Below are 12037 nucleotides of genomic sequence, written 5' to 3'. Positions count from 1 at the left end.
ACACACACACACAGAGAGAGAGAGAGAGAGATTTATCTCAAGGAAATGGCTCACACAGTTGTAGAGGTTGGCAAGTCCCAAGTCCATGGGTCAGGCGTCAGGCTGGATGCTTCACCTGACTTACGTAGCTGCAGGAGCTGATGAACCCAAGATAGGTAGGTCAGAGGGCAGGCTGCTGGCTCACAGGCTGTAGAGGCCAGTGAATTCCAAGATCAGTAGGCAATATGGCAGGCTGTTGGCTCAAGTCCCAAGAACTGGAAGTCAGATGATGATGGATCCAGAGCAAAAAGCGAGCTTTGCCAGAATGTCCATATATATTTTGGATGAAGGCTGCACCCCCAAGGAAACTCCCCTTAAAAGTGATTGGCTGATCATGTCAGATCACATCATGGAAGATGACTACACCATTACATAACTGCCAAACCACTGAGAATCAGGGCCCAGCCAAATTGACACACAACCTTAACTATCATAGTTTATCCTGTGTCAACTTGGCACCTGTACACATCACTTTAAACCATACAAAATCTCTAAATAAAGACAATTATAAAGTCATGCTTCCACTTAACATAATACAACTAACATGCATACAATTGAAAACACACTAGGCCTATTTACATTTTATATTTTATAAGTGAAGAAAATAAAAATATTTGATGCACACATACAAGAGAAGCTATATTCATAACAATTACAGTCCTCATTTCTGCAACTGGTCATATGGTCATAACTGGTATTTAGAACCACCTTCTTCTACCACCCATTCCATATTCCCTTTACCCTCAGCAAGCACCACAGCTGGTCATGGTTCTTTGCCTGAGGGGGTGACCCAAAACTTCACTTCTGAAGGGTCTTGGCTGTTAGTAGTCAAGTCGGAATTGTGCTGCTGTAGTATTCCATTGACTTTAATCACAGGGCATGGTAGTCCTAAGAGATGCCCTAAGGGATCTCCTGTATTCCAGACATACTTTTCTTTACCTTCTTTATGTAATATCAATCCGATTTCCCCTTGGTAGTCAGGATCAATCACAGCAGCCAGTATGGTAACTCCCTTCTTCGCCTGTTGATCCAGAGGCATGATGAGCCCAAAATGGTCAGGTGGCATGCTTAAGTTCCAGTTCAATGGAATTTGTGTTGTGTCTCCAGGTGGGTGTATTCCTCCCTTTGGAATTAAGACCTCTAGACCCGCAGAGCATAGGGTTGTGAGGACAGGGAGCAAAAAGTTTGTGAGTAGGTCACTAGGGGTAATAGTGAGTGATGCCACTCCCATTTCCACCCCTTGATTCCTGGAACCGTGAATTCTGGCTACAGGAGAAACAGCACCATATATTAGATGCTGGTTTAAAGCATATACAGCCTCCTGGAGAAAACTGTCCCAGCCCTGCAAAGTACTGTCACTTAGCTGGTGCCGTAATTGTGTCTTTAGGAGGCCATTCCATCATTCTATCAAGGCAGCTTGTTCAGGATGATGGGGAATATGGTAAGATCAGTGAATTCCATGAGCATTGGCCCAATGCTGTATTTTATTTGCTGTGAAGTGAGTTCCTTGATCGGAGGCAATGCTGTGTGGGATACCATGATGTGGATAAGACATTCTGTGAGTCCGCGGATGATAGTTTTGGCAGAAGCAGTGCATGCAGGGAAGGCAAATCTGTATCCAAAGTAATTATCCCATCTATTTCACTCATAGGGACATCATTACTAAGTAGCCAGTGCCATAGGTCCATGAAAGTTGGACTATTCAGATTACTGCTTTGACTCCGCCGTCCATTACAGTAACCACGTTCACCTTGTCTTTGTTGACTGAGTGCCGCCACTTGGCCCCTCCCACCACAGGGTCCAATCAGCCACATTGTAGTTAACCCACTGCTGTTGAGTCGAATCCAACTCATAGTGACCCCATAGGATGGAGCAGAACTGTCTCATTGCGTTTTCCAAGACTGTAAATCTTTATGGAAGAAGACTGCCACATCTTTCTCCCACGGAGCAGCTGGTGGGTTCAGACCACTGACTTTTCAGTTAGCAGCAGAGCACTTTAACCACTGCACCACGAGGGTTCCTTATTGTGGTTAGGTGTCTTAATTCATTTAGGACAGTTCCCACTGTCAAATCTGACTTACATAAAATAGCCATCACAGCAGTCTTCAAGGATTCTAGGGCTCCCTTCACAAATTCCCTCACTGTTGTGGTAAAATATGTGTCCTCTGGACATTCCACATGTGGGTCTGTGGGTCTAACCTGATAAATCCACTCTAACATGCCAACTCCCACAAACCTTTGGATATCTTCTCCTACAGTACACCAAGGCAGGTGTGGTATTTCAACTTGATTTAGTGTTGGCCACCACGTAATCTGTGCTTCAGTGAACCAACCAAATAAACTATTAGATCCTTTCCTAATTGCTCAAGCTGAAGCATTGAATCGTTGAAGAACCTGTGCTCAGTGGGCCAATACCAATAAACTCAGACTGATCCAATTTTATGTTCCTTGCACTATTATCCCACACCCTTAATAGTCATTCCCACACATATTCCCCAGGTTTCTGTTTGTACACATTAGAAAAGTGAAGAAGTTCTTTTGGAGTGTTGTGTACCTTCTCCTGGGTCACACTTTGTACTTCACCTTTTGGGGCTTGCTGAGACTTAAGTCTAGTTATAGTTCTAGAAGCAAAAATAGGTGGTAGGGGTGGGTCCTGGGAACATTTAGCAAAGTCTTGTAAGGCATCTACCCCAGGCAGTGGTCCATTCAATGACTCAGACGCCACCCACGGCAATAACTCAGACAAAGGCTGTTCAAACACAGCTCGGTTAATCTCATCTGATGGGAGTGGAAAGGCTAATGGTTTTACTAGGGAGGACAGCTTAGTAGACAAAGGTCGAGTAATCTCTTAAAATGGGAATAAGAGGGCTAGTTCTGTTGGCAGGAATGATTCAATGGAATTTAGGGGCTCAACGGCACCAGTTTTCTGATTATCTGCCTATATGTCCCCATCCTATGTTTCAGCATCCCATTTCTTCTCAATCAACACCATCACTTTAACTTCAGACACAATTCAATCAATGTTGGGAATTTAGTTGGCGTTGTAATTCAGCTACTCTTATGATAAGACTCTGGGTTTGGTTTTCAGCAACATCAGCTCTATTACTACAAGAAATAAGGCTTACTTTTAGGGCACAGGTGGTAACTTTGAGGTCTTGAGCTGTGACTCTGATGCTCTGACCTCATCTCTTTCTTTCATCACTTTGTCTAGCAAAAGGACCAACCAACCAGCTTCCCTATACTTCTCATTCTGACAAAATTGTAGAAAAGTATCAAACATGCAATCACCCAGTGCCTCACTCCTCACAAACACTTGATCTATTGGTGGTGAAATTTTGCATATTAGTATTGCTACCTCACACCATGGAATAGAAGCACCCTCTTTACCACTAGACACAGAGTCATTAGCATCTTTAAGGCCAGTCAGACTTGAGAACTAGTTTAGAAAACTCATCCTCATGATTTTTTTTCTCTAGAAGCATTGTCGGTACCAAATGTCTTAGGCTGGGATTCTCTAGATCTCTACAGAAGCAAAACCAGTGAAGCCTATACACACACACACACACACACACACATATATGTACATACAACATATATATATATATAGAGATTTATCTCAAGGAAATGGCTCATGCAGTTGTAGAGGCTGACAAGTCCTAAGTCCGTGGGTCAGGCATCAGGCTGGAGGCTTCTCCTGACTCCTGTAGCTGCAGAGGCTAATGAACCCAAAATCAGCAGGTCAGATGGCAGGCCACTGGCTCACGAGCTGCAAAGGCTGAAGAATCCAAGATGGGCAGGTAAGATGGCAGGCTGTTGGCTCACAGGCTTTGGAAGCTGACGAATTCCAAGATTGGCAGGCTACATGGCAAGCAGTGGGCTCAAGCCTCAAGAACTGGAGATTGGATGATGACGAGCCAGATGTAAGATCCAGAGCAAGTGAGTGAGCTTTGCCAGAACATCCGTATATATACTAGATGCAGGCCACACCCCCAAAGAAACTCCCCTTACAACTGATTGGCTGATTACATTATGAAGGATGACTACATCATTATATAACTGCCAAATTACATCATTACATAGCTGCCAAGCAACATCTTTACATAACTGCCAAACCACCGAGAATCATGACCCAGCCAAGTTGACACACAACCATAACCATCATACATGGTTTACTTCTTTTGTAGACTGGTAGACACAATATGCACCCAGAATTGAAACATTTGACTCAAAGTTTAAATATGTTCCTTTCACGTAGTTTTATTGAATTAAAACCATGAGACTGTTTTAATGCTGTTTTTGAGGTTACTCTTTTTCAACTTATCAAAAAGTTTTCCTTTAATTCACATGTTCTTTTAATTCTAAATCATGATTTTATCTCTATTTTGGAAGGTCTTTCATTCACATAAGTGTTTTCTCCCTAATGAACATGGCACATATTCTGACATGGTATTAATTATTCAGTAATTCTACAGTTTTGAGACAAAGCATGTTTCTTACTGCTTTTCCCAATGCTTGCAACTCGACAGGCATTGCCAAAATGAACAATAAAAAGAATTAAATAAACATTTTAAAAACATATTTTGAACGAATTCTTATTGAAAATGAATGCCAGAAGTTTCTTGCAGTTTTCAGTGCAGTGATGAGTTTAGGTCTCTACTAAGGTGTGAGGAGATAGATACGTTGAAATAAAATACATTCTTGAGTTTAGAGAGAGCCAGTATATACAGTCACATTTTGACAAAAGTAGGAAAAAACCTAGATAGTTTAAGAATTGTCTGCGATATTTGAAAGTTATTGCTGAGAGTTTTTCAGTTTTCATTAAACAATCTAGGAAACCTGGGGCATCTTAGTAAAAAGTAATTCACAGGGAAGATCACTGCCATTTTTTATAAAACCAAGGCTGATTCCTTGTGAAATCAGAAACCATACAATAGCAGAAAATACACAGACTTGGTAGCCCAGAGAATGTGAATATTAATTCTGTTATGTCATTCATTAACTATATGACTTGGGAAAATGACTTAATTACTTTGCACTTCACTTTTTTGGTATGTAAAGGTCAATTTGATAGAAACTTTACAAGAGAAACAATATGGACGTGTAAAGCACGAGACTGGCTGACTTTCATACAAGTTTTAATAGGAATCACCTTCCTTGCCCCAACATATTAATGACGTAAGTATTTAAAGTGAATGTGTAAGTGATAAATAGATAATTTTAATTTCTACAAAGGACTTTACAAGATCTGAAGAATTTCATCATCCACATTGCACTTACACACCCTTCTATCCCCAGTTAATCACTCTCCTTTGTACTATGTTTATAACTTCTATTGCCGCATTCATCTTAAATCCGCATATTTATGTGACAGAATTCCCCACTACACCGTGAAACAGGCTCTTATTCATCTTGGTCTCTCTAGGTCTAGCACAGTGTCCAGTTAATATGTATGCACTGATAAATTAACAATTTGTTAACTATTTCCTTGGATAAAGTAAAAAAGAGATTAATCCAAGAAAATCATAGAATAGTATGACATTCTGTTTCTATATAATAAGAACATATAACAAATCCATTTGCAAGTACACATATTCTAGAAAATGTGTTATGGTCTAATTGGTCAAAAAGAATGACTGTTAACCTTTTAAGGTAAATTCTATAAGCAATTCAGTGCCAAGGGGATGATACTTACATTAGTCAAATGAGCTAGTTCTATCTCCAGGAAAGAATCAGTTGTTTTGGGTTCAGGTCTGATTGTGACCACAATGATTTTGGAATTAACGACAGTATAATTTCTGAAACAGAGTAATTATGATTAAAAGAAGAAAAGACTGATGAAAAATATTAATTGCTTCTGCTCAATACACGCTGGAATGATATTTTAAATAAATGCAACCTAAGCAAAAAAAATAAGAAACTTTGGTGAGTAGATTTAAGATGTGATACAAATATTAAGGTATCATTCATGGGAAGATACAATCCATTTATTGTTATAAACAGACTCTCTCTGGAACTAGAGAACTTTGGGAAAAAGCGAGTGCTGAATGCTACCATTTTAAATCTAAGAAAGATGAAAAAATAACAGCACTGACAAGCTCTCCATTACTTAAATCTGATTCACCTAGGAGAGAGATAGAATGTGAATTTAAACCTCAAGGCAATCTTTAAATGAACATAATTCATTTATCTCAAGGTGGACCTAACAGTTTTGTTCTCCAGGAGACCAAACGCTCTTCTTGCAAAATGCTGCCTTGACATTTTTTAGACTATCCCAAAATACACTGTGATGAAAGACTGGAATGTGACATAGCAAGAAAGCAAGTAGAGATTAACTATAAATAAATCCTGCTGCTAATTATTGACTGTCATTTATTCTAGCAATAGAAATTTACAAGTCAATGCTTTATCTCAATATGCTCAATCTACAGAACACAGTTACCTTTTGAAATATCTTACCAAGTACCGTTTACTCACAAAAAGTTTAAGCTATTTTAAATATAATCATATTTATAAGTCATAAAAATTAGACATAAATATAATTTAAATATATAAAACAGAAATAAACCTTTATTGCATACATAGGTTTTAATCTAAAATGTATAAAACACTACAGATCCCTTATTAATTAGAAATTTAAAGATTTGTTGATAGTACTTTTAGTTATTTGAAGAAATATATATATACACACACACATATATTTATGTATATATATATTCACCCCTGCTGTTTTATTTGAAATAAGCTACCTGCTATTCACAGGGCATGTACAGTTCTGGGGAACTCATATCCAGTATCAAAGACAAAGTCATTTAATTTTCTTCTTTTTGTTTGTTAAGGTATTACTTACAGATACTAAAATCCACCAATTTTAAGTGTGTGGTTTAATGCTATTGGCAATTGCATATGACCACGCAACCACCAACACAATGAATAGAGAGAACTGATCTCTCACCCTAATGAGTTTCCTCAATCACCTTTTCACTGATCTCCTCTCCTCACCTGGGGCCCCAGGTAGCCTCGGGCATGGTATCACTATAATTTTGTCTTTTCCAGAAATTCATTCATATGGAACCATACATTACATAGACTTCTGTGTTTGACTTTATTTAACATAATGTTTTTGAAATTCATCCATTTTCTTATTGCTGAGTAATATTCTGTGGTATGCATATACCATAATTTGTTGATCTATTTATCAACTAACGGACATTTGGGTTGCTTCTGGTTTTTAGCTGTTATGAATAATAGCTATTCATATTCAGTTATTATAATTAATTGGCTTACACGCTTTTTGTGTGAACATGTACTTTTATGTCTTGGGTAAATACCTAAGAGTGGCATTGCTGGGTCATGTGATAAAGACACGTTTAATTTGATAATTTATTGCCATATTGTTTTCTAAAGTGATTGTGGCATCAAAGTCATTTAATTTGGATATTGTAGGACAATGTTGAACCTCATATTCTTCGTGATAACGTTTTCTCTAGTGGGATGATCTTTGGCACAAGATTTCAACAGAGAAGAATGCTAAGCACTGAAAAAGCATTGCTATGGTTGTGAGAATTTACTGCATTTATAGCACAAACTATAAGCATATTGTGAATGTGATAATATTTCTAACCCGTCTCCTCTTTCTTTAATAATGTCAAATAACAAACTCTTAAGGACTCAGGGAAGTTCATGGTAGTCAGCCTAGTAGTAAACAGTTAAAAACAACAAAGCATAAACTTGTTTTCTTCTTAGGGGGAAGGTAGTTGCAAATAGTGAGAGCAGGTTAACTGTCCTTTGTTTCACTGAATAGTAAATGAGTCAACTGAAGGTAAGCTACCATGTGAAGGATATAAAACTAAGCGCTACATGTCAAACTCCCTGTGCTAACTTGTTCTTGCCTGTTTCTCTGTTGAGTAAAAGGTAGCAGGCTGTCATGGATTGAATTGTGCCCCCAAAAAATATCTGTCAACTTGGCTAGGTCATGATTCCCAGTATTGTACAACTATCTACCATTTTATCATCTGATGTGATTGCCCTATGTGTTGTAAACTCTATCACTATGATGTAATAAAATGGATTAGAAGCAGTTATATTGATGAGGTCCACAAGATTAGGTAGTGCTTTAAGCCAGTCTCTTTTGAGATATACAAGACAGAAGTGAGCAGAGAGACATGGAGACCTCATACCACCAAGAAAGCCGTGCTGGAAGCAGAGTGTGTCCTTTGGACCTGAGTTTCCTGCGCTGAGATGCTCCCAGACCAAGGGAAGACTGATACATCACAAGGACCTTTCTCCACAGCAGACAGAGAGAGAAAGCCTTCCTCTGGAGCTGATGCCTTGAATTTGGACTTGTAGCCTACTAGACTGTGAGATAATAAATTTCTCTTCTATTAAAAGCCATCCACTTGTGATATTTCTGTTATAGCAGCACTAGATGACTAAAACACAGGGGATCAAGTGAGAACAGGTGGAATTAACATTGGAAGGCGATACTGGGCAACTGATTATGCTAGTCAGAGCTGAAAGGGTTCCTAGAGAATGACAAGGTATATATGGTTTAAGTTGAGGGTAATGCCTGCCTGTTGCTACCAGAAAAAACTAGAGGTTTCTAGAACAGAATAGGTCTTGAACACACAGATACAAGTGGAGTTTTCACATTGATCTGAATATGTATGATTTCTGGTTGTTGACCTGAATCAAAACTATTTACTCATCACTCAAATTCCACCTGCCCCTTTATCCTGGTTCTGTTTATGATCCCATTTCTCCGTTACAGATAAAATCCAATGGTTCTTAATTTTGATTAGTAAATATCAGGTAATTTTGATAATATATAGATAATCTGCATCATTTTTAAAATTGTGTAAGTGGAGAATTTACTGGAAAACACAAAGTTTCTATCCAGAACTTCATAATTTTGTGAAAATATTTATGAAGTTTGCTTTGTGTGCTTGGGAATTTGGGGATCTTGGCCAGGACATGTGGGCCATGGGAAGCAAAGTAGCTAAGATACCCAGTGGTAGGTTATATTGTGTCATGTTCAACCTGGCCTGGTGGAGAAGGTCCTTAGAGGATGGAGTTGGCCGTATGTCTTTGGTTGAAATGTGTGCGTGTATGTGTATTTGTATAATATATTTACAATACAATCAGGAGATGATGCACACAGATACATGCATGCAAACGAATATCCTTATCTCATTAGTAAGTACTCCTCTCCTTGTGCCACAACACTGACATGTTCCCATCTGTACCACAGCACTCATCAATATTCTGTGTCCTTCCCACAAGGTTATGAGCTCAGTGAGGTCACTACTTGTATCTATCGTTTAGAATATCCCCATTCACATAACGCTTCGTGCATTTTAGTGCTCAATATAAATTTCAATGGTTTGTTAAATAAATACACACTAAACACAACTACTGAGACTTTGACAAAGTTGATTTAAGATGTAATGCCAATATCACGGTATTAAAATGCTTAATGAAGGAAAACGTAAGCAGATTTACATTATGCAACAATTCTCTTTTAAAAAGTGTTCAGTGTACAGAATTAATCTTTAATTTATTCCATCACTCTGTTACAGTTTGCATAAATGAATAGCTGGCTCCTAATGTGCCATGTCAGGCTTTGCAATGTACTAATGCTTCCTGGCTGGGTACACGTTTGTATTTACGGCTAGGAAAGCAGATCTTACAGCCAAATGAATTTCATTGACTGAAGTCATAAAGTTCTTTCCTGTCCTTGAGATTAGTGCTAGCTGCTATCTAAAACATTTTAATATGTGTGGAGTTATTCATTCAAAGGAGAACCAACTTATTCTTCACAATTTTTGAAGAGACTTAAGGTGCTCAGGACACATGAGTCTTACTTCAAAGAGGGTAAAAATGGGATCATAACATGAGATGCAGTGTCACAGAACAAACATGAGTGGAGGGAACTGTGGCACTCGTGGTACAAATAAATTCTAGCCATAAAAGTTACAGTAAAAAATGTGCTAATGGCTTAGTAGAAATTATTCAATTAACAGTAGCCTCTTCCCATTTTTAGAACTATAGTTCATACAGTTTCAAATTTGAGAGCCCCCAATTTAAATAAACCAAAGTAAAATGGGTGATTTCATATATTCTGGGGACTGGAGAATGTCATCAAAATCATTAGGCCAAATTTTTTTTTATTTTTAAAAATAAAATCAACTAATGGCTGCTAAAAGGTAAAGTTAGACTTAATTAGAGCTCTGCAATCTAATTAGACTTTTAAGTTAGGTTTGCTAAGAGATGTAACATCTAAAGCGACAAAAATGCTGAACGATCAAGGACTTAAAGTCACTTTCAAAAGATGGGGCAAAATTAAGTCTAGATTTTTGTCAATAATACACTGAATATATTACAATATTTGTATATATTAGTTATCTGCCACTCATCTGTCAGTTTGTCATACTGTGGTGGCTTGTATCTTGCCTTTATGCTGGAAGCTATGTCACCAGTATTTCAAATACTAGCAGGGTCACTCATGGTGGACAGGTTTCAGCAGAGTTTCCAAACTAAGACAAACTAGGAAAAAGGACCTGGCAATCTACTTCTAAAAAAATTAGCCAGTGAAACCCTTACAAATGGCAGTGGAACATGGTTTGATATAGTGCTGGAAGATGAGTTCCTCAGGGTGGAAGGCACTCAAAATACAAGTGGGGAAGAGCTGCCTCCTCAAAGCAGAGTCCACCTTAATGACATGGATAGAGCAAAGCTTTTGGGACCTTCATTTGTTCCTGTGGCATGACTCAAAATGAGAAGAAACAGCTGCAAACATCCATTAATAATCAGAATGTGGAATGTACATGATGTATGAATTGAGGAAGATTGGAAGTTGTCAAAAATGAAATGGAATGCTTAAAGATCAATATCTTAGGCATTAGTGAGCTGAAATGGAATTGTATTGGCCATTATGAATCAGACAATCACATGGTCTACCATGCCTGGAATGGTGTCACATTCATTGTCAAAAAGAACATTTCAACATCTATCCTGAAGTAGGACACTGTCAGTAATAGGAAAATATCCATATGCCTACAAGAAAGACCAGTTAATACGACTCTTATTCAAATTTACACACCAAACTATAATGCCAAAGATGAAGAAATTGAAGATTTTCATTAACTCTGCACTCTAAAATTGATCAAACATGCAATCAAGATGTATTGATAATTACTGGTGATTGGAATGTGGAAGTTGGAAACAAAGAAGAAGGATCAGTAGTTAGAAAATATGGCCTTGGTGATAGAAATGATGCCAGAGATCGCATGATAGAATTTTGCAAGACCAGTGACTTCTTCATTGCAAATACCTTCTTCAACAACCCAAACGGCATCTGTACATGCGGAGCTTGTCAGATGGAATACACAAGAATCAAACTGACTATATCTGTGGAAAAAGATGATGGAAAAGCTCAATATCATCAAGAACAAGAACAAGGCCAGAGATCGACTGAGGAGACCACCAATTGCTCATATCCAAGTTCAAGCTGGAGCTGAAGGAAATTAGGACATGCCCACGAGAGCCAAAGTACGACCTTGAGTATATCCCACCTGAATTTTGAGACCATCTCAAGAACAGGCTTGATGCACTGAATACTAATGACTGATGCTTTGTGGGATGACATCAAGGACATCGTACACGCAGAAAACAAAAGGTCATTAAAAAGACAGGAAAGAAAAGACAAAAATGGATGTCAGAAGAGACTCTGAAACTTGCTCTTAAACATAAAGTAGCTAAAGTGCATGGAAAAAATGGTGAACTAAAACAGCTGAACAGAAAATTTCAAAGGGTGGCTTGAGAAGAAAAAGTATTATAACGAAATGTGCAAGACCTGGAGTTAGAAAACCAAAAGGGAAGATCACACTCGGCATTTCTCAAGCAGAAATAACTGAAAAAAAAATTCAAACCTCGAGTTGCAATACTGAAGGTTTCTATGGGCAAAATATTGAACAACACAGGAAGCATCAAAAAAAAAAAA

At 38.1% G+C, this 12037-nt stretch overlaps 1 protein-coding gene across 2 annotated transcripts in view; it reads right to left on the bottom strand.

The window, feature by feature from the left end:
• ADGRB3 (adhesion G protein-coupled receptor B3) overlaps positions 1-12037 on the bottom strand; it is a 795950-nt gene that overhangs the window by 320172 nt on the left and 463741 nt on the right. For both annotated transcript variants that reach the window (XM_004381354.1, XM_004381355.1), the window contains one exon: positions 5732-5834. In XM_004381354.1, coding sequence (XP_004381411.1) covers positions 5732-5834 — 103 coding nt within the window. The remainder of the gene's footprint in view (positions 1-5731; positions 5835-12037) is intronic.

This window comes from Trichechus manatus, unplaced genomic scaffold (assembly GCF_000243295.1).
Source record: "Trichechus manatus latirostris isolate Lorelei unplaced genomic scaffold, TriManLat1.0 scaffold00083, whole genome shotgun sequence".
In the NCBI taxonomy this organism is placed as follows: domain Eukaryota; kingdom Metazoa; phylum Chordata; class Mammalia; order Sirenia; family Trichechidae; genus Trichechus; species Trichechus manatus.
The sequence above is the reverse complement of the archived record's forward strand: the minus strand, read 5'-3'. Positions and strand labels throughout refer to the sequence as shown.